The 22,125-nt window shown below is 65.3% G+C and overlaps 2 protein-coding genes across 3 annotated transcripts; one reads left to right on the top strand and one right to left on the bottom strand.

Moving 5' to 3' along the window:
- Positions 1–378: 378 nt before the first annotated feature.
- On the top strand, positions 379–6,747 carry SPRYD3 (SPRY domain containing 3). Of its 2 annotated transcripts, XM_066337569.1 has the most exons (11): positions 380–442; positions 1,345–1,541; positions 1,878–1,953; positions 2,031–2,155; positions 2,537–2,672; positions 2,968–3,156; positions 3,707–3,856; positions 4,160–4,217; positions 4,922–5,041; positions 5,118–5,269; positions 5,856–6,747. In XM_066337569.1, exons 2-11 carry the CDS (start codon positions 1,357–1,359, stop codon positions 5,988–5,990), a joined length of 1,326 nt encoding a protein of 441 aa, XP_066193666.1. In that variant the 5' UTR covers positions 380–442; positions 1,345–1,356; the 3' UTR covers positions 5,991–6,747. The 2 variants fall into 2 exon arrangements, with proteins under 2 accessions (XP_066193667.1, XP_066193666.1); XM_066337570.1 differs by lacking the exon at positions 2,968–3,156 and having other exon boundaries at positions 379–442.
- Positions 6,748–7,277: 530 nt separating this feature from the next.
- On the bottom strand, positions 7,278–20,585 carry TNS2 (tensin 2). Its single transcript, XM_066337427.1, is given in 29 exon segments — positions 7,278–7,525; positions 7,614–7,643; positions 7,717–7,785; positions 8,210–8,396; positions 8,621–8,698; positions 9,326–9,403; positions 9,601–9,693; positions 10,113–10,238; positions 10,639–10,947; positions 11,413–13,209; positions 13,324–13,337; positions 13,643–13,748; positions 13,830–13,895; positions 14,279–14,384; positions 14,386–14,403; positions 14,553–14,622; positions 14,979–15,039; positions 15,113–15,225; positions 15,587–15,670; positions 16,007–16,071; positions 16,397–16,519; positions 16,790–16,840; positions 17,100–17,271; positions 17,492–17,535; positions 18,058–18,096; positions 18,496–18,534; positions 18,618–18,655; positions 18,987–19,098; positions 20,413–20,585. Coding segments are annotated over 29 exon segments (4,296 nt in total). The 5' UTR covers positions 20,479–20,585; the 3' UTR covers positions 7,278–7,383.
- Positions 20,586–22,125: the final 1,540 nt, after the last annotated feature.

Here is a 22,125-nt window from a genome sequence, read left to right as displayed (position 1 = left end):
GGTTTGACCCCAAGCTAAACCTCCTCAGTGCCTCCAATATCTTCCAATTCTCCCAATTTTCCCAGTTCCCACCAGTCTCCCTAGTTCCCCCCATTCGTCCCCAAATTCTCCCCAGTCTCCCCAGTGACTCCTGGCCCCCCAGTCCTCCCCAATTCTCACCAGTTTTTCCCAATTCCCCCAGTTTCCCCCGTCCTCTAGAGGGCGCTCTTACGCTACCCGTCTCCATGCCCCCAGCGTCACGTGGCCTTTGACGGGCACTCCTCGCTTTCTGCGGTAGGCTCCGCCTCTTGCCTGCTTTGGCCTCCGATTGGCTGAAGCGCCTGTCAGTTGCGGCTCGGGGGGTGGCGATTGGTCCGCGGGGCACGGTGGGAGGGCGCAGGGAGGCGGAAGCAAGCGGGACCCGGATGTGAGCGCGGCCCCCGTGGAGGGGGCGGGACCCCCGGTAAGGGGGGCGTTGGGCAGCCGGGGGGGCTCTGGGGAAGATCGGGAGGTGTGGGGACCACCGGGGGGGATTGGGAGGTGTGGGGACCACCGGGGGGGATTGGGAGGGGTCCTGAGGAATTGGGGGGGAGAGCGGGGAGACCGCGGCACAGAGAATACGGGAGGGATTTGGGAGTGGAGAGGGGAATTGGGGGGGGAATTGGGCAGGTCTGGAGGGGGTCCCATGGTGGGGGAGCAGCCGCGGTGCGGGGGAATGGGAGTGCTTTAGGGGGGTTCTGGGAGTAGTGGTGGCAGGGGAGGGGCACCCCCGGAATGGGAGAACCTTGGTGTGTGTGTGGGGCTCAGTGTTGGGATTGGGGGTTAGTTTTGAGTTGTCCGATGTGATTTGGGTGTGTCAGGTGTGTGTTTGGGGTCTCAGGTGAGTGTTTGGCAGGACAGTTTGGGGAGGGGGGTCTCCGGTAGGTTTTTTTGGGTTCGGATGTGTTTTGGGGGTCCAGGTGTGTTTTGGGGGTCCAGGAAGGCCTGATGGGTTGTCGGGGGTTGTGTGTATTTCAGGGAGTCAGGTGTATTTAGGAGGCTTAGGTCTATTTTGCTGCATCAGGTGTGTTTTGGGGGTTAATTTTGAGAGTTCAGGTGTATTTTGGGGAGTCACGTATGCTTAAGGGGTTCAGATATGATTTGGAGGATCGGGTGTGTTTCAGGGGAAGTTTCGCGGGTTCAGGTGTGTTTGGGGGACAGTTCTGGGATGTTAGGTGTTTAGGGTGTCAGGTGTGTCTTTGCGGCTTAGCTTCGGGGGATCCCGTTTTTGGGGGAGTTCTTGTCTGATTCAGGGTGTCGGTTTCGGGTGTGTCGGTTTCGGGTCCCCCCCGTCCTTTTGGGGGTCCCACCATTGCCTCCCCGCAGGACCCCCCCGCCATGGATGACTTGAACCTGCACTTCAGGTTCCTGAACTGGCGCCGGCGGATCCGGGAGATCCGGGAAGTGCGGGAGGGCCGGGACCGGGACCGGGATCGCGACTGGGACCGAGATCGGGACCGGGATCGGGGCCTGCGCTGCCAGGAACGCGCCCGGCACATCCTGGTGGACGGGGACACCCTCAGGTACCGCGGGTGGGCTGGGGACACTCGCAGGAGGGAGCTGGGGGGCTCCGGGGGCGTGTGAGGGGACTCACGGGGCTGTGGGGGGGGGCCGGGGTCACCCACAAAAAGGGGCTGGCGGGGCCCAAGGAGGGGGGGATGCAGCCACAAGGGTGGGAGTGGGGCTGGCTCCTGCCGGGGAGGGGGCTGGACCCACAAAGAGGGGGCCGAGGGTACCCAGGGAGGGGCTGGGGGAGCCCTCGAGGGTGGGAGGGATCTGGAAGCGCCCGTAGGTCTGGGAGGGGTCTAGGGGTACCCAGGGGGGGTCGGGAGATGGCTCAGCCCCCCTGTCCCCCGCAGCTACCGCGGCCCCTCGGGCGAGGTCGGCTGTTACGTGGCCCCGCGGCCGCTGACCCGCGATAGCAACTACTTCGAGGTGAGCCGGGAGGTCCGGGAGGGCGCGGGCTGTCCCGGGCCGGGTCCGGAGCCCTGACCCCGCCGCCCCGTGCCCAGGTGTCCATCGTGGACAGCGGGGTCCGCGGCACCATCGCCGTGGGGCTGGTGCCCCACTGCCACAGCCTCGAGCATCCCCCGGGATGGGGGCCCGGCTCCGTCGCCTACCACGCCGATGATGGAAAGTGAGTGTTGCGATCGCGGGGCCGGGATGGCAGGAGTCGTTTGGATAGCAGGGAGGTGTTGGGGTGGTTGTGAGTGTTGGGTTATTACGGAATGTCACGATCTTTAGAGATGTTGGGATGTTGAACAGTGAGGTGGAGAATGAGATGCTTTGGGATATCAGGGGTGCCGGGACAGTAGGGGCATGGCTGGATATTGAGGGGTTGGGACCTTGGGGGTGTCAGGATATTGGGGTGAGCCGAGAGGCAGCGAGACTGGGAGGTGTTGGGGGACATTGAGACCTGGGGAACGTTGTGATACGTGGGATCTACTCCAGGTTTGGAGTCCCCCATTACTGACAACCCCCATCCCATTCTGAACTCCCCATTTTTGGCATGCCTTAGGCTCTATAGTGGCCGGGCCAAGGGACGCCAGTTTGGCTCCAAGTGCAGCTCCGGGGACCGGATCGGCTGCGGCGTCGAGAGGGGCTCGTTCGGGGCCCCCCCAGCCCAGGTTTTCTTCACCAAGAACGGCCAGAGGGTGAGAGGACCCCCACCCTGCCCCAGAGCACCCTGAAAACTCATCGGGGTGCCCCTAAACCTCCCAGGACCCTCAAAACTTCCAGGACATCCCAAACAGGGGGTCCTTTTGCCCCTCCCCCAGCCATTCTTTACAAAGAATGGACAGAAGAGGGGAGACCCCTAATCTTCTGAAACCCCAAAGTCTCCAGAGCCCCCTCCCTTCCCACTTTGGTGTTTACCTAAATCCCAGATGGGAGGCCTGGGGGTGCCCTTGTCCCTAAGCCCCCCTCACCCCCTGCCTCCCTCAATCGCAGGTGGGGGGTCTGGGGGTGCCACTGTCGCCCCCAGGGCTGTTTCCAGCCGTGGGGCTGCACTCGCTGGGGGAGGAGGTTCGGCTGCATCTGCCCCCGCCGGGGCCCCCCGAGGATGAGGGGGGGGCCATGCTGGTGGACAGCCTGGAGGAGGAGTGGGGGAGGCTCCATGACGTGCGACTCTGCGGCTCCGTGAGCACCTGGAAACCCTAGGGGTTTGGGGGGGTCAGGGGGCCGGAAGGGAGAAAAAGAGAGGATGGAGCCTCCCCCAGGGCTGGGGATGACCCGGGGAGGGAGCTCAGAATGAGGGTGCAGGGATGGGGGGGTTTGGAAGAGGTTGGACCCTCTCCCTGGGGTGGGAGATCAGAAATTGAGGTTGTGGGGTGGGGAAAACAGATCAGGGAGTTTGAGTAAGGACAGTTTCGGGGAGGGGACAAGAGGGATCCTGGGGAGAGTGAAATTGGGGGGGCATGACATGGGGCCCCGTTTAAAGGGATCACAGCAGCGACATTGGCAGTCGGGGGGTTCTTGGGTACCCCTCAAATCCCATGTACGTGTCCCCCCGACCCTCTGTGAGCCCCCACCTCACCCCCTGTGATCCTCTACATCCCCTCGGACCCGCCAAACACTCTCAGGTGCTGTTACTAGGTAGGGAAGGGGATGAATTTTGTGGATCTGGGGCTGGTCTTGGTTGGTGGGTGCCCCCTTTCCTCCAGTTTGAGCCCGTCCCGCGCCCCCCCAGGTACTGGAGTACGTGGGGAAGGGGAAGAGCATCGTGGATGTGGGGCTGGCCCAGGCCCGGCGGCCACTCAGCCCCCGCAGTCACTACTTCGAGCTGGAGATCCTGGACCCTGGAGAGAAGTGCTACATCGCCCTGGGTGTGGCCAGAAAGGTGCGCGAGGGGCGCGGAATTTGGGTGCGGGGTTCTGGGGTGGGGCAGGGAAGTGGGGGATGTGGGTAAAAAATGGGAGTCCGGGTGTTTCAGGGGGAGTAAAGGGGGGCTGGAGCCTCCTCCAGGGCTGGGAGTGGCCAAGGAAGGTGGGGAGGGGGCTCATATTTGGGGGATGGGGAGGTGGGGCTGAAAGGTGGGAGGGTGTCAAAAATGAGAGTTTGGGGGGGAAAACTGGGGTCCACAGGTTTGGGGGGGCTGGCCCCCTACATTGCCCTCACTTCCTTCCCCTATGCTCCCCCCCAGGATTACCCCAAAAATCGTCACCCCGGCTGGAGCAGGGGCTCGGTGGCCTATCATGCGGGTGAGCCCCCCAAAAGTGGGGAGGGGACCCCCAAAATGGGTGGGACCCCCGCAAACACAGGACCACAATAGTTGGACCTCCTCCTACTCTTCCTTCTCCTGAAAACCCTTTTTCCATTTTTCCCCCCTGTTTTAGGTTGCACCCCTATAAACGAGGGTCTGGGGGTGTCTTGCATGACTTAGGGGGTCCCCACTAATTTTTGGGGTCTGCATGATCCCTCCCTCCTTCTCCCTTCCTTCCTTCATCTTTTTCTCCTTTGTCCTCTTCCTTTCCCAACCCAGTTTCCTCCCTTATTTTGGGGTGCACTCCCATGGGGAGGTCTGAGGGGTGGTTTCCCAGCCCCTTGGGGAGGTCTTCATGGCCTCTCTCCCTTTTCCCTCCTTTTATCTCCTTTCACCCCTTTGCCCTTTCATGCCCTTCATCCTCTTCTTTCTTCCACTTTTCTGAAGTCTTATTTCTCTCTTCTTTTTGAGGTGCACATCCATGGGAGGGATCCCCCTCATGACTTGAGGAGTCCTCCCTGATCCTCTCCTTTGTGCATCCCCCATCCCCAGTTGTCCCTTTCTCCTTTTCCCCCTTCTCCTCCACCTGTAGCCCCTTTCTCTGGCCATTTCTCCCTCTTCTTTGGGGTGCACCCCCATGGAGGGTGTCTGGGGGTTTCTCCCACGAACTGGGGGTTCCTCTAATTCGGAGTCTCCCCCCAGATGATGGAAAGCTGTTCCATGGCAGCGGGGTTGGGGATCCCTTTGGCCCCCGCTGCTACAAGGGCGACGTGATGGGCTGTGGGATCATGTTTCCTCGGGATTATGGCCGGGACAGCGAAGGTATCACGGGGCGGGGACGCCTTAAAGCCTGGGCGGGCCCTGCGAGGGGGGTCCCTCACCCTTTTCCCCACCCCAGGTGACAGCGATGACGCCTCGGAGCCCCCCGAGGTGAAGGTGAAGATGCGCAATGTGATGTACCTGGAGGAGGAGGAGGAGGAGGAGGAAGATGAGGAGGAGGAGGAGGATGGGGAGGACATGGAGCAGGAGCAGGAGGGCAGGAAGGTCGTGGTAAGGGTGGGGAGACCCGGTCAAAAAATCTGTGCCTTAAAAAAACACCCTGCCCCTCAAAAAAGCTCCTCCTTCACCCTAAAATTCCCCTTTGCCTCCCCTGTTGGGATCCTTTAGAATCACTCTGGGGGCCTCCAACACCCGGAGTTTGGGGGGGAGGTGGGGGGGTTGGGGGTGTCCCACCCCCCCTCATATTTTAGGGTGCCCTCTTGTTTGTCTGTGATCCCCACATGTATTTATGACTCCCCTGAACCCCGGACCCTCCAAAACCCCAAAAATCTCCCCTGCAACTCCCATTGGGTTCCCTTTAGTGACTTACCCTGGGGTCAACCCCTTTGCCCCCACTCCTTTGAAGACTGGGGTCTCCCCGCCCTCCTCTCATATTTTGGGGTGACCCTGCTGTGTTTGTACCTCCTACATGTGTTTGTACCTCCTCAAACCCCCCATTCCCCAAAAATCTCTCCTTCAACCCTCTTGGCTCATCTTCCTTTGCCTTACTCCCCTCTTTACCCTTTCTTTGGGGGGCGGGCAGGGTCTCCCTGCCCCTCCCCAATATAGGGGTAACCCCCGATTTGTGTCCTCCCAGGTGTTCTTCACACGGAACGGGACGGTTGTGGGGCGCAGGGAGGTTGGGGTCCCCCCTGGGGGGCTCTTCCCCACCGTGGGGATGCTCAGCACTGGCGAGAGGGTCAAGGTGGACCTGCACCCCCTGAGCGGATAAAGGGGGGCCCGGCATGGGGCGCCCCAAAACCTGAAACCCTCTGGTGCTCCCGGACCCACCCCGGGCCCTCCCAGTGCACTTTAGGGTGTTTCCACAGCAGTGGAAACCCCCCCAAGGTGGTTTTTGGGGGGTTCACTCCTGCTGCCCCCACAGTTTTGCCCTTCGGGGGCTCTTTCAGGAGAGGGTTTCCCTAATTGAATCCCCCCACTGACCCCTCAAAAGTACCCCACTGTTGGCCCCCAAGGTGGTATTTGGAGGTCTCAGCCATGGCCTCCACCATATTTTAGGGAAGCCCATTCCTGCCCCACCCCTGTGTTTTTGGGGGACTCAATCCTGCCCCCCCCCCCCAAATCATCCTGATGACCCCCCCAAGGTGGATTTGGGGGGTCTCAGTCCTGCCCCTTCCACCATGGGTGACCCTAGTGCCCCTCCCCAGAGCCACCCAAATCAGCCCTTTCACCCTCCCCAGTCCCCCCAACCCCTCCCACTCCACTGACCCCCCCCAGTGCCCCCCAAATCACACCTTGCCCCCCCCATCTCTTCCAGCACTCCTCATTCTTGGGGGATTCCAGAATTAGGGGTTCCCCCCATCATGAATGTAACCTGACCCTTCCAATTCCATGGGACCCCCCCAAAAAGTCCCCAGTTCTGTGGTGGGGGCCGGGCTGGTTTTGGGGTCCCCTTTGACGTTTGCACATGGGGGGGGGTCCCCATGCCTCCCCCCCTTAAATAAACCCATTTCTTACACCAAAATAAATGCGGATTTATTTGGGTTCCTCAATGACTCCCCAAATTGCAGGGGGCATCCCTGTGCCCCCTTTTCTACCAGCCCCCCCTTTCTTCATTTGAGGGGCAGTTCAGGGGGTGCAGGAGGTTTTGGGGGGCCTCCAAGAGGGGGTTGGATGGTCTGGGGAGTGTTTGGAGGGGTCTGGGAGGGGGTCTTGGGGAGTTTAGGGGTCCCCAGTAGGACTTTGTTGATGAAGGTGGTGGGGAGGGCAGTTATGGGGGTCCCCTTGTGCTCCCCCCAAATCGGAAGTGTCTGGGAGGGTTTGGGGGATCCGGGGGTGGTTTTGGGGGAGTCTTGTAGGGGAACTTGGGGTGTTCAGGACCTTGGTGATGAAGGTGATGATGGCGGGGGGCAGGTTGGTTATGTGTGACCCCCTGTCCCCTCCTTGGCACTGGGGACTCCAGGGGGTTTTGGGCATCCCCAGATGTTTTTGGTGGTCCCAGGGGGTTCTGGGGGTCCCTCAATGTTGTGTCCCCAGCAGGACCTTGGTGAAGATGGGGAGGAGTCCCACTGGGTTTTGAGGGTACCCCTGAGCCCTCCCTGCCTCGGAGGGCTTTGGGAGACCCCAGATGGTTTTTGGGGTCCCGGGGAGGGTCCTGGTGTGTCTCAGTGCCGCGTCCCCAGCAGGACCTTGGTGACGAAGGTGACGATGGCCCCCGCCGGCTGCTCGGGGTCCAGCTCCGCGAACACGTGACACGCGTTGCCGCCCCCCGGTGCCCCCGCCTGCTTCGCCACGAACCCGAAAATCCTGGGGGCGGGCGGGGGGCGAGGCTAGAGTCAGGTCTGTGCCCCTCCCGCTTTCTGGGGGTTCCCCTTCTGGGGGTCTCTCCACGTACCTGGCCGTGGTCCCGTCCGGGTTCGCCCACCTGGGGGGGTTAAAGGCGTTGGGAAGTCTGGGAGGGGTCCCCCCTCTGCCCCCCCGTGCGCCCCCCACCTCACCTGCGCTCCTGGGGGTCGGTGCTGCAGTGGGTGACGCTGCTCACAGGGTAGTGTCGGCGGAAAAAGAGTCTGGGGGCGGCAGGCACCGGTGAGGGGGCTTTGGCGGGGGTGGGGGGCAGCACGGGGGGCCGGGGTCGGTGGGTGCCGAGGGGTTTGTTTGGGGGGAGGTCAGGGTTAGTTTTGGGGTGTGTCAGGGGGTTTGGGGGATCAGTGGTGGGAGGATTAGGGGGTTAGTGGCGTTGGTGGTTCAGGGGATGGGGGTTTTGGGGCGCTCAAGAGGGTTTGAGGTGTCGGTGTTTGGGGACTTGGGAGGTTTGGGGGAGTCAGTGGTTTTGGGGGGGGTTTGGTAGTTTGGGGGGGTCGGTGTTCGAGGGGATCCCGGTTTGGAGAGGTCTGGGAGCGGGGGGGGTTGGGTGGTTTGGGGAGGGTCGGGGCTTTGGGGTTACTGGGGGGTTAGAGGGGTCTCAGTTTGGGGGGTTTGGGGGTCCCTCACTTGCGCTGCCGGTCCGTCAGGGTGATCCCCTGTGCTGACACCTTGAAGTGTACGGGGCTGGGGGGGGGCCGGGGGGAGCCCCCCGCGCTTGGAGCCCCCTCCAGGAGCGACCCCACGGCCTTGGCCACGGCCTGGGGCCCAGTCAGGGCCTCGGTTCCCACCGAGCCCAGGAACAGCACAGAGCAGGCTGGGGGGCAGTGGGGAGGAAGTTACCCCAAAACCGGGCCCAGCCCCCCAAAACCGGGCCCAGCCCCCACAGCTCTCCAGTCCCGATGCCAGCCCCGCACAGTGACCCAATTCCAGTGCCTGCATGGCCCCAGCAACCCCCCATCCCAGTGCCCCCCCAGTGCCCCCAGCCCCCTCTAGTGCCCCCATTTCCCCCCGCGCTTTGCCCAGTCCCCCCAGTCCCACCTGCCCCCTGCCTCAGGAGGGCTCCGGCCGTGCTGACATTGGGGGGTCCGGGGGGGTCCGGGGGCTCCTCCTGCAGCTCTGGGGAGGAGGGCACAGGGTGGGGGAGCGGCCGGGACCCCCCCGGTGCTCCAGCAAAGACCATCCAGAGCCCCCTGGCAGGGAAAATTCGGGGTGGGGGGCCAAAGAGTTTGGGGGAAAACCGGGGGTACTCTGGGAGGATTTGGGGGACTGGAGGAATCTCTGGTGGGTCCCGTCTTCTTTTTGGGGGGAGTCCCCGCCATTTGGGAGGGTGCCCGCAATTTTTGGGGATTCCCGCGGTTTTGGGGGCTTCTGTGCTATTGGGGGAGGACCGGCGATTTTGGGGTATCCTCGTGCTTTTTTGGGTGTTCCAGTGGGTGTTACGGGGTGTCCCCACGGGGGCTTTGGGGTGCTCCCTTGGTTTTTGAGGTGTTCATTTGTGGATTTCGGGGGCTCCTTGGCAAGTTGGGAGGGTTCCTTGGGGGGTTCTGGGGTGTCCCCGCGGGGTTTTGGGGGTGTCCCATGGTTTGGAGGTTCTCCAAGGGGGTTTTGGTGTGTCCTGGGGAGATGCTGAGGTGGTGTACCCGCAGTTTGAGGGGATCCCCATGGGGGTTTTGGGGTGTCACGTGGGCGGTTTGGGGTGTCCACACAGTTTTGGGGTGTTGTCTCAGTTTCTAGGATGCCCACCTGCGTGGGGGATGCGGAGGGTGCAGGGTAGCGAGATGGGGGTGATGGAGTGCTGCAGCACCAGCGCCGGGAGGCTCCCTGGGGAGAAGAGGGGTCAGGGCACCCCAAAACCCTCAGTGACTCCCCGAAGCCCCCAGAGATTCCCCCTGACCCCAACACCCCCCGGCCCACCTCGGTCCCCCCAAGTTCCCCCGAGATCCCCCTGACCCCCATAGTCCCTCCTCTCCCAGACCCTCACAGATTCCCCCCAGATCCCTCCACTGTTCTCCCCTCACCAAAATAAGGCTCCTCGGGGCACCCCCGGATTTTGACCCCCCGCGGGCCCGTCTCGATCAGGAAGTGCCGGACCAGCTGCTCCTGAGGGTCCCCTGAGGGACCAGGGTGGCGTCAGACGTCTGGGGCACCCCCGAGACCCCCCACAGCACCCCCTGACGCCCCAGTGTTTTCTATGGGGCATTTGGGGGGGTGTCCGTGGGGGGGACCTGGGAGGGTTCACGGGGTGTTGGGGGTGTCCAGACCCCCAGGACCCTCCCCACTATGGACAACCCCCCACGACCTCCCAGTACTGCGTGGGGGAAGGTCTATGGGTGGATTTGGGGGCTGCTGGTGGGGAATTTGGGGTGATTTTCAGGGGTCCCCGGGCTGTTGGGGGTGTCAGAGCCCTGGGAGATGCCCGAGAACCACCACGGCCCCCAAATATTCCACGGGGCAGAGGTGAATTTGGGGCGTACCGGGGGGTGTCTGTGGAGCCGGGGGTGGGGGGTTATGGGGTTCCAGGGGTCCATACCCGCTCTGGGGGTGGCGCGGGGGGGCGGGACCCCCACCCTGAGTGCGAGCCCGAATGCCCCCGGAAAGCTGCTGCTGCGGCGGACGAGGAAGGAGCCGGGAGGGGCCGCCTTGAGCAGGGACACGGCTGGGGGGGCACGCGGGGGTCACACGGGGACGAGGGGACACACGGGGGGACCCCGCCGACTCCCTCGTTTAACCCTCCAAGCCACCCACAGACCTCGCCCACGAATCCCCCCATGGATCTCCCCCCGACCCCTCCCCCCGTTATCCCCCCCAGACCCCAGCACTGACCCCCCCAGAGCTCCCACTGACCGCCCCCTCAGTGACCCCCCCCAGACCCCCCCAATGCTCCCCCGATCTCCCTCAAACACCCCCACAGCCCCTCAATGCCCCCTAATAATCCCCAAGACCCCCCCAACTGATCCCTTCCAAACCCCCCGGGAGTTTCCGGCGCCCATGGTACCCCCCGCCCCCCAAGCACCCGGGGGTCCCCAGCGCCCCGTTCCCCCCGCCCCCCCCCGTACCTTCCTCCCGGGACAGCCCCGGTTTGTACCAGAACTTGGTCGTGTCCTGCACGAAGGTGCCCCCTGGGGGGGTCCCGCCCGGCGCCGCCCCCGCCGAGGGCTGTCCCTGGGCCCCCCCCGGGCTGCGCTGGGGTGAGGAGGGGTCCCGGGGGCCCCCTGGGGCCGGCGGATGCCGCTTCTCGGGCAGGGGCGGCTGCGGAGCCGCGGGGGACGCGGGGGTGCCGCTGCCGGGGGAGGGGGCACGGGGAGACTCGGGGGGCGCACGGAGGGGGGCTGGCCAGGGGGTCCCCTCAATGGGGCTGCGCCTCCCTACGAGGGCACAGAGAGTGGAGTGAGACCCCCCAAAATGACCCTCTGGGGGGGCCTCCAAAAACCTCCCTCCAGCGGCTCCTTTGCCCTCTGCCGCTCCCCAGCACGCCCCGGATCCCCCAATTACCCCTTTAACCCTGCCAAATGCCCCCCCAAATTTCCCTCCGTTTATGTCCCAGCTCCCCCAAGGTGCCCCCCAGCCCCTTTGTGGCCACGAACCCTCCCCAGAAGCACCTCCCAGCCCCTTTAGACGCCCCTCAATCTCCCCAACACCCCTCCAGACCCGCACCACGAATATTTTTACCTCCAAGAGATCCCCCAGGACCCCCCAATCGCCCTTTTCATGCCCCATAACACCCCCTAAGAAGCCCCCATAGCCCTTTTAGACTCCTCCAAATCCCTAGTACCCCCACGCCCGAACCCCCATTAACCCCTTCGAGCCCCTGCTTTGCCCCTCATCTTTACCTGTCGGCTCCTGGGGCTCCCCCACGGCTGGGGGATCGTAGCCCCCTTTTCCGGGCGAGGGTCCCCGCTCCAGCCCCAGCCCGGGGCGGCCGCAGTGAGGGCAATTCGGGGGCTCCGGAGGGGGCGCGGGGGGGCCCCCCCAGCCATGTCCGCCATACACTGGGCGGGTGGGGAGTGGGGAGACGCCCCCCCAGCCCTGGCAGTCCTGGCAGGGGCAGAGGGGCGGGAGTCCCCCCAAAAGCAGGTACCCCCCGGCCACTGGGCGCCCGTAGCCCCCCCACGGGGGAAACCCCTCGGACAGCGAGCGCTGCACCCCCCGTTTTGGGGAGTCCTGCGGGGAGGCCAGGCTGGCTCGGCGGCACAGAGGGGGGCACGGGAGGGCCCAGGAGCTGGGAGGGGCCCAAGGGCCAGCGGGGCTCTGGGGTACTGGGAGGCTGTGAGACGCGGGGGGGCTGTGAGATATTGGGATCCCATGGGACGCTGGGGGGCTGTGGAGTGAAGGGGTCCCGTGGGCTACTGGGGAGCTGTGGGGGGCTCCCAGTCCCTCGGATATCGGGGTGATGTGGGAGATTGGGACCCCAGGGGATACTGGGGTGCCATGGGGTTTTGGGGGGCCGTAGGATGTCGGAGAGCTGTGGTGGGCTGGAGTCTCCTGGGATGTCAGGGTCCCATAGGGTGTCAGGGTCTCATGGATTATTGGGGTCCCGTGGGATATCGGGGGGCTATAGGATGCTGGGGACTTCTGGGCTAGCGGGAGGCTGTGGGGAGTGTGGGGGCCCTGGGATGTTGGGGATCCATGAGATGATGGGGTCCCATAGGATTTTGGGGTCCCATAGGGTGATGGGGACCCCTGGGACGTTGGGGTTCCATACGGAGTCGGTGTCTCCAGGGATGTTGGGGTCCCATGGGATGCTGCGGGGCTGTAGGGTATCGGCGACCCCTGGAATGTTAAGGTCCCTTGGGATATTGGGGTGCTATTGGGCACCAGGGTGTCCTGGGATATTGGGGTCCCGTGGAATGTTGGGGACTCGCGGGATATTTGGGTCCTGTGGGTTATTGGGGTCTCATAGGGTGCTGTGACTACGTGGGATGTGGGAGTCCCAGGGGATACTGGGGGGCCATGGTGTGCCGGGGTCCTGTAGGAAGTTGGGGACCCCTGGGATGCTGGGGGGCCATGGGGTGTCAGGGTCACGTGGGGCACCAGGGTCCCATAGGGTTTTGGAGTGTCATAGGGTGTGGGAGACCCCTGGGATTTGGGGGCCCCATAGGATGTGGGGAAGCTGTGGGGTGATAAGGTCCCGCAGGACGTCGGGGGGCTGTGGGGAGCAGGAGTCCCATGGAATGGGGGGGCCCCGTGGGAGGGGGAGGTCTTATGAGATATTGGGGTCCCATAGGATATCGGTGTCCCGTGGGATAGAGGGGCCTCATGGAATGTGGGGGTGCTGTGGGATATTTGGGTTCCATGGGATACGGGGGTCCCGTAGGATGTGGGATTCCTGTAGGGGGCTGGGGTCCAGGGTTCATGGGTCCCATAGGCTGTGGAAGTCCCGAGTGGTTCGGAGGTGTCAGGGGGCTCCTCCCCAGGGCTGGGGGTCTCGCGGCCCCCCCGCACCCCGAACCCCCCCAGCAGCTGCTCCAGCTCCCGGCGCTCGGCGGCCGTGGGGGGTGGGGGGCGGCCGTGGGGTGCTCCGGGTGGGGGCGGGGAGTCAGAGTCCCCCCTGGGGGGGGAGGGACCCCCCTTCTTGTGCACGCGGGCGTAGGGGCTGCCGTCCAGGGGACCCCAAGTGTGGGAGGGCTCTGAGGGGCAAAAGGGCGGTCAACAACCCCCCTGCACCCCCAAAACTCCACGGGACCCCCCCCCCCCCCAGAACACCCTGGGACCCCCTGTCTCCTCCCCCATCCCCTTCACACCATGGGGACCCTTCCTGTGCGCCCATATTGTCCCCCAAAGCCCCCCGTGCACCCCCAGTTCCCTGCATTTTCTCCAGGCCTTCGACTCCCCCTTTGAAGGTGGGGATCCCCCGGGCCTCCCCCAAATCCCAGCCCTCCTGTATCGTGGGCCCCCCCGAAACCCCCGAACACCCCCAGTCCCCCCGGCCCCTCAAATCCCCCCAGCCACCCCTGACACTCCACACCAACACCCTCCAGCATCCCGCAAACCCCAAGCCATGGGGTCCCTCTTCTCCCCCGTGCCTTGGGGACCCAAATCTGTCCCGCGCCTCCCTCTTACCCTCGGGGCTGTCCCAGTGCCCCTCGTAGGAGTCCCGCCGAACCGCGGGGTCTCGCACCCCGTAATCGATGGGGGAGGCGGGGGGGGCCGCGGGGCGGGACCCAGCCTGCGGGTGGGGGGCAGGAGGGGGGCAGTGAGGGGGGCTCTGGCGGGGTATCCCCGCGGGACTCCGCCCCACAAAACCCACCTTCGACCCTCTCGGGGACTGAAGAGAAGATGAACTCGACGGTGGCGTCCGGGGGGAAGCGCTGGTCTGGAGAGGGGCAGCACGGAAGGTTTGGAGGGGCGTGGAGGCGTCCCCATAACCTGCAAGCCCAAATCCCCCCGCGCCCCCCAGTCGCCCCATTCCCGACCCTCATCCGCCTCCTGCACACCCAATTCCCCCAGGTCTGCCCTCCTTGTTCTCTTCTGTGGGAAGTGGGGGCGACCCCGTTATCTGTGAACCCAAATTTCCCCGTGTCCCCCCTCCTGGCGCCCTTCGAGTCACTCCAGGACCCCGAACCCCCGAGGCCCATAAGCACCGCCACATTCTCCGTGTCCTCCCGTGTCCCCCCAAATTCCACAGCCTCCCAAACTCCGCAGTCCGCTCCAGCTCCCTCTGACCCTCCCAGCCCCTCGCGCCCTCCGCGCCCCCACCTTGCCACGCCACGTCCAGCTCGTCCCGGCGCAGCCTCAGGCGGGGCCCGCGCAGGGTCCCCGTGTGGAACTGAACCCCAAAAACCGCCTCGCGCCCCCCCCCGCCGCCGGTGGTAACAGCGCACCTGGGCGGGGGGGCACAGGTGAGGAAGGGGCACGGACAGGTGAGTTGGGGAGCCACATCCACAAAGGTTAGCGGGGGTCACCCCGGCCCCGCCCCACACCCTCTGAGCATCCCGCGGCCTCCCCACCTCGTCCTCGGAGCCCCCCTCACCATCACGTCTCCCTTGAGCAGCAGCGCCGGTTCCAGGGTGACGCAGAGGGACTGCGAGGCCGGGGGGCTGCTGGGGGAAGAAGGGGGCGCCTTTGGGGGAGGTTCAGGTTTTGGGGGGGTGTCAGGATTAGGGGTACCCCTGAAACTCCACCACCCATAAAGCACTTGGGGAAGATGGGGGTGAAGTTGGGGGGAGCCCTCCGAAGGCTCGGGTCGGGTGGTGTTTGGGGGCCGGTTTGGTGGGCGGCGTTGTGAGCGCTGGGGGCGTCCAGAGACCCCTCGGTGGGCACAGTGGGGGATGTGAGGTTTGGGGGAGGCGCCGGGACGCCCCCAACAGGCACAGCAGGGTGGGAATGAGGTTTAGGAGACTCCGGCACGTCACGAGGGGCAGGGGAGGTCGGATTTGGGGTGGGGGATGTCACTCACTAGACCCCCGAGGTGTAGACGAGCTGCAGCGATTGGTAAATCTTGAGGAAGGGGCGGCAACCTGCGCGGGGACACGGGGGGATCACTGGGGGGCCCTAAGGGCTAACCGGGGTCCCCCTCCAGCCCAAACTGACCGTCGGGGGGGTCGTAGGCAGGCAGGGGGGGCAGCAGGACGTAGTGCAGGAACTGGGGGGAGCTGTTAAGGCGGAGTCGCCCCGAGAGCAGTGCCCCGAAATCCTCTGTGTACCTGGGGGAGAGGGCACGAGTGGGATCCCAAAACCACACCAAAACGACGCCAAAAATCCCCTCAAAACGACCCCAAACACCAACTGAAACCACAACAAGAATCACCTCAAAACCACTCCTAAGAATCACCTCAAAAGCACCCCCAAAAGCACCCTAAACCACACCCTAGAACCCCTTAAAACCCATCCCAAAAGCACGTCAAAAAAATCACTCCAAAGCCACCCCAAAATCACCGGAAGTAATACCCCAAAACACCCCCAAAACCCCCCCGGAACCCATTCCCCCATATCACCCCCAAACCAGCCCGACTCCCCCAGTCCCGCCATGGCGCAGCCCCCGTAACCCCAGAGCCCCGGCCCCACCTGCGCTGGGAGGGCTGTAGGACCCCTCCCAATTTCTCCTCGCAGAACCTCTTCATACTCAGCGCGTTCAGCGCCTGCTCGGGGCTGGGCGGAGGTAAAAGGGGGATCAGGGGACCCCCAAAGTCCTGGCGATCTTCCTGGGACCCGTAAGACTCTTCCCAAGACCCGCATATTTTCTCCACAGCCCCAACCCCTCGCCACGACCCCCCTTTAACCTCCTCATGAGCTCCCTCAGCCTGCCCATAGCTCCCCCCGGGCCACCCCTGAACCCGAGAACCCTCCTTTGGACCCCCACTCTGCCCCCAACCCTCCATAACCTCCTGGAAACCCCCACCAGCCCCCCAATAACCCCCATAAGCCCTCCAAGTTCCCCCCTTAACCCCCCCCCCGATGCCCCAAAGACCCCCAGCACCCCCTCACCTGCCCCACACGTCGCTGTAGTGCAGAAACGCCCCCACGACCACCCCGACAGGGGCCTTGCTGCCCTGGGGGGTGGGGGGACGGGTGAGGACTCTCAGGACCCCCCAGTACTCCCCAGTACCAGCCAGTGCCCCCCCCCCCCCCAGCCCCCAGGACCCCGCGGTTCCTGCCGCTGTCACCCCCACTGCCACCCCCGTGCCCCGCAGTCCCACCGCTGCCCCCCAACCCTGAGCGCACCCCAGGAACCGCCGGTGCCCTCCTCGCCCCCAGTACCCCCAGTACCAGCCAGTTCCCGCCCAATTGCCCCCCCCAGCCCCTTCCCCATTGTCCCCAGCTCCCCAACCTCGGGGAAAGCCCCCTGAGAGGCCCCCAGAGCCCCCCGGCTCCCACCTTGCAGAGCAGCACGGCCACGTTGCGGGGGTGCCCCCCCAGACACCCCTCGAGCGCTTTGCAGACGGAGCAGAGCAGCTCCAGCGGGGGGGCCAGGAGCTCCGGCCACCCGAAATCCAGCACCTGCGGGGAGCCGTCAGAGCCGGCAGCCCGGACACTGCGGGGGGACCCCAAACCCACCGGGACACCCCCAAACCTCCCGGGATGCCCCTGGGACCTCCAACCCGCCCCTTCCCCCCAGGACCTCCCCAGCACCCCCCGAGACAACGCCCAACCCTCCAAAGACTCCCCCAGGAACCCCCGCACACCCCAGGACACCCCCCAACCCCAGCGAGACCCAAACCCCCCAGGGGGACCCTCATACTCCCCGAGATCCTCCCGGACCCCCCTCACTTTCGGGTTCAGGCGCGTGAGGTCGCGGCGCTTCTCGGACAGGTTGAAGATCTGGGGGGACACGGAGAGGGTCGGGGGGAGCCCGGACCCACCGGGGTGATCTCGAACCTGCCCCAGGCCCCCTGAGCCCACCCCTGGAACCCCCGAAATCCCAACCCCCCGGCCACGCCGGATCCCTCGTGTCTTGTCCCCCCTCCCCGGGGCTCCCCGTGTCCCCGCAGCCCCTCTCGACCCAGCAGACCCCCAGCGCTCCCAGCAGACCCCCAGTGCCCCACCCCAGACCCACTTCAGTTGCCCCAGTTGCCCTCACCGTGTAGTTGGGGCCGTGCCGCGCTCCCAGGAGCTTGGCCAGGTGCCGCAGGTGCCCCCCGGGACCCTCCTCGCCGCCCCCCGGGACCCCCACGCTCAGGATCCGCTCGGTCACGAACGTCAGGTCCAGGGGGGGGAAGGGAGAGGCCTCGGGGCTGGGGGCGCGAGGAGTCCTGGCGGACAGGAGGGGCTCAGAACCGGGGGGCGATATCCCCAGAACCCCCTGGAGGGAATTTGACCCTCCGGGACTCTCTCAGCACCCTAACCCCACCCAAGAACACCCCAAGCTTCCCCCAAACGCCCCGGCACCCCAAAACCTCTTGGGATCTCCCCTAAATTCCCCCCCTCTCCCCAATCCCGGTGACAGCCCCTCGCAGCCCCAACCCCCCGTACCTGGGCAGGGTGCTCCGCTGGGGGGCGCTGTCGAGCGAGGAGCCCTGGAGGGTCCCGGGGGGACCCAAAAACGAGGGGAGGAAAAGGGGGTCGGGGGGCACCCAAAACATGGGGGGAGTTAAGGGGTGTTCCCAAACACGGGGCAGGGAGGGCGTCAAGTGCCTTTGGGTTGGCCAAGACAGGGGGAGCAAAGGAGGGGGGGCGGGGGGACCCCAAAACAGGGCGGGACCGAGGGAGTCAAGGGGGAGTCGAGGAGACTGGGGGTGTCCCCATACAGGGGCGTGGGGTCAAGGGGGGGTCAGGGAGATTCCCCAAAACCTGAGGAGGGTCGGGAGGGGGTCGGGGGCGGGTCAAGAAGGGTCAGGGAAGGGTAAGGGTGGGGCTAAGGGGGGGTGTCAGAGGGGTCCCCAAAACACCTCAGAGTGACAGGGTTGTCAGGGGCCTGGGGAGGGGGGGTCGGGGGGGGGTCAGGAGGGTTTGGGGATACCGGGGGGAGGTTAGGGGTCACGGGGTCGTCAGGGAGTCGAGGGGGTTTGGGGGGGTTCCAGGGGTTTCGGGGGTCTCACCACGCGCTCGCTGCGCCGCACCGGGGCCGTGTTCCGCCTCTGGAGGGGCACAGCGGGGTCTGGAGGGGCCCGGCCACCGGGGAGGGGACAGGGTCCTGCCTGGGAGGGTTTGGGGGTCCCGAGGGGGATTTGGGGGGTTCAGGGCCCACGGAGAATATCGAGGGTGCTGGATCCTGACAAGAGTGTTTGGGGCTCCCGAGGGGGAATCCCGTCTCCTGCTCGGGGGGTCTTGGGGGGGTTTCACCCCTTCCTTGGGGTCCCTGACCCTGCCCGGGGAGTTTGGGGGTCCCGAGGGCAGTTCAGAGGGTCCTGCCCGGGGGTGCTTTGGGGGTTTCGGACCGTGCCCGAGGGGTCTGGGGATCTCGAGGGGGGTTTGAGGCGTCTCGGGTCCTGCCCGGCAGGTTTGGGGACATCGCGGGTCCCCCCCGCCCCACTCACCAGCTCAGGCGGGGGCAGAGGTTGGCACGGTGACGTCACCTGGAGGAGGACACGGGGGTCATCTGAAATGGGACCCCAGCCCCAAATGGGACCCCCGCCCTTGGGTGACGCCCCCGTCATACCTTGCTCTCACATTTCTTGTGGGCGGCGACTTTGCAAACTGGGGAGGACAACGATGACATCAGGACCCCCCAGGGTCCCCCCGATATCCTCCCGCTGCCCCCCCGTAACCTCCCAGTATCCCCAGTAAATCCCCAGACACCTCACTGCCTCCAGTAAACACTCCAGTAAACTCTCAGGGCGCCCAATAACCACCCAAGGAACCTTCCAATGCTCCCAGTAACCTCCCAGCGCCCCCAGTAACTGCCCAGTACCCCTCCACTGGCCCCAGTAACCTTCCAGTCCCGATCCCACTGCCCCTGGTAGCCGCCCTCCCGCCATTCCCCCATCCAGCCCCACAGTGTGTCCCGGGGGTGTCCCGGGAGTGTCACCTCTGCACACGAGCCCGTGGGGTCCCAGGGGGGTTCCGCAGCCCCCACAGGGCGCCCCCCGGCGCAGGCTCCTCTCGCGGAACGCGTGGGGGGCGGGTTGGGGAGGCCGCTGCTGGAGAGACACGGGGAGTGTCACCGAATATCCTCCCGTGTCCCCCCCGTGTCACCCTCTGTGTCTCTTTTGTGAACCCCTCGGGTCCTCCCCGGGTCCCCTCGGGGACCCCTCCGTGGATCGACTCCTGTTTCACCCAATTCCCATCGTGTCACCTCCGTGTCCTCTCGTGCCGCCCCCCTGTAAAACCCCACGTCCTCCTCTGGGCCCGTCACGAGTCTCCAGGTGTCACACCCTTGTCCTCCTGCTGTCACCCATGTGCCTCCTTGTGTCATCCATGTTCCCTCCACGACTTCTCACGGACTTCTCCCTGTGTCCCCCGACTATCCCGTGTCCTCTCTGTGTCACCCGTGTCCCCTCCATGACGCCACACGTGTCCTCACATGTGTCCCCCTCTTGTCACCCAGAGTTCCTCCGTGTCCCTCCCCCATCCTCTCCTGTGTGCCCTGTATGCCCTCTCGGCTCCCACTCATGTCGTGTCCTCTCATGTCGTCCCTGCGTCACCTCCCTATTCCTCCCATGCCCCCGCTGTGACCCTCTCGTGTCCCAAATGTCACCCCCAGTGCCACCCCGGTGTCCCCCAAGTAACGCCCCCGTGTCCCCCGTGTCCCCCCGACCCCCTCCGCTCGTCCCTCCCGTGATTGCTCGTCACTCCCATGTCAACTCCGCTCTCTCTCCCGTGTCTCCCCGTGTACCCTCGTGTCGCTCATGTCCCCCATGTCCCTTCATGTCCCCCAGTGTCCCTTCGTTTCCCTCCCCGTGTCCCCCCCCGTGTCGTCCCGCGTGTCCCCCCCGTGTCACCCCCCGCCCCTCTGGCCCCCGGCCACGGACATCGAGTCCCGCAGGAAGCGGGGCAGGGACAAGCCCAGGAAATGGCCCCCCCTGGGACGACCCCGCCGTTCCCACGGAGGGGGAGGGGCGTGGGAGTGTGTGCGGGGGGAGGGGGACAGCGGGAGGAGGCGCGGGGGGCGCGCGGGACGGGGGGGGAGGGGCCTGGGAAAAAAGAGAAAAAGTGGGAAAATGGGGGAAAAGAGAAAGTGTGGAGGCGAGGGGTGAGCGTGGGAAAATGTGGGGAGGGGCAGCGGAGGGGTGTGGGGGGGTCAGACTGGACTTTTTCCCCCCCCCCGGGCACCCAGCGTCACGCGTGGGGAGGGGGCGTTTGGAGCGGACCGCGGGCGATCCCCGCGGGGGCGGCACGGAGGGGATCCCGCCGCTTCGCCCCCCGGCACCCAGCCCCACCCTGTCCCACCGGGGAGCCCCCACCCCACGCGGGACCCCCACCCACACAGGGACAGGGATCTCCCGCGGTCCTACCACGTCGGGGCCATCGCGGCGGCCGAGCGCGCGCAGCAGCGTCCCCACGGCCCCGGGGGGCTTCATGGGAGGGTCCGCGGGGGCCTCGGGAGGTGCCAGGCGCTCCCGGGGGGCGGCTCGGGGCTCCCGGTGGGTCCCGCCGGCCGCTCCGTGGCCGAAGGCGCGCGGGGAGGGGCCGTTTCCGCGAGCCCGGAGCCTCTTCCCGTGCCGGGGGGGGAACACGGACACGGGGGGGACACGGGGGGGACGACACAGGAACGACACGTGTGGCCACGGGGAGGGGACACCGGGAGGATCAGAGGGGAGACGAGGAGGAGACACGGGGGATGCACACAGGGGACACACGGAGGGGGACGTGGCGGGGACAGCGGGACCATCACAGGGGAGATAAGGAGAGGGGACACGAGGGGGACACACACGGGGGACACACGGGATGACACCTCCCCCTGCTGGCACTGCCTCAGTTTCACCCCTTTCTCCCTTCCAGGATCCCCCAAAATTCTTCCCGACCCTCCCTCGGACCTTCCTGGCGCTGCACCCGCCCCTTCTTCATTCTCCTCCTCCCCCCGCCCCCCCCCCCCCCATTTACCCGGGACCCCCAAACTCGGGGGAAAAGGGGGGGCTGGACCCACCCCATGGGGACTCCCAAAGTCGGCGGGAAAAGAGATCTTCAGCCTCTGCGACCCCCAAAACTCGGGGCGGGGGATGTAGGTTTGGAGGGGCTCAAGGGACCCCTCAAAATCCCGGGATGGGCGCCCCAGAGGAGCACAGAGACCCCAAACCCCTCCCTGGGGACGCCCCCGCGGGGAGCTCGTTTCAAGGGAAGGAATTGGGGGGCTGGGGGGCGGAATTAGGGTAAAGGGGGTTTGGGGGGGGCATTGGGTTAGGGGTTGTTGAAGTGGGGGCGTTTTGGGTTACAGGGGGGAATTGGGATGCTAGGAGGGTGTTCTGGTTTCAGGAGGGTTTTGGGGTGCAGAGCTGATTTCGGGTGTGGGTTATAATGCAGGGGAGGTTGGGGTGCAGGGAGGGAACTGGGGTTCAGGAATTGGGGAGGGGCTTTTTGGGGCACAGGAAGATTTGGGTTTGAGCCTTTGGGGGTGCATAGAGGAGATTGGGGGCCCTGAATCAAGGCCCCCTCCTGGTCGGGGTTGTCAGGGTCCCCTTCTCCCGGCCCCTGGGGTCCTCCCAGTCCCGGGGGTCCTCCCCCCACATCCCGGCCAGGACAGACCCCCCTTTGTGGGGCCGGAGCCGCCGCGGGGGGGCCCCGCATTCCAGCGGTGGGGGAGGCGGGTTCCAGCATTCCAGCGGTTGGGAAGAGCCGGGAGAGAGGAAGGGATGGGGGGGGGGGGGGGGGCATCCCAGGGCTCAGTGCTGTGCCCGCGCCCCCAATTAATTACCGTTAATCATCGGGGGCGGAGGAGGAGGGATGGAAGGAAGCAAAGGAGGAAGGATCAGGATGAAAGTGAAGGAGGAACAATGAATAAGGAGGAGGAAGAGGATGAAGAACTAGGGATGAGGAGGAAGATGGGAAGAGGAAAATGGAGGAAGATGAAGGAAGAATGGGAGGAAGGACAGAGGGAAGGAGCAAAGGGAAGGAGGAAAAAGTAAGAAGAATGAGGTGGAAGGAGGAAAGGGAAGGAGGAAAAAGGAAGAATGAGGTGGAAGGAGGAAGGTGAAAGGGAAGCAGAAAGAGATGGAATGCTGGAGGGAGGA

This window comes from Sylvia atricapilla, chromosome 29 (genome assembly GCF_009819655.1).
Source record: "Sylvia atricapilla isolate bSylAtr1 chromosome 29, bSylAtr1.pri, whole genome shotgun sequence".
NCBI lineage: Eukaryota > Metazoa > Chordata > Aves > Passeriformes > Sylviidae > Sylvia > Sylvia atricapilla.
Note: the sequence above shows the minus strand (reverse complement) of the source record. Positions and strands in the feature narration are given on the sequence as shown.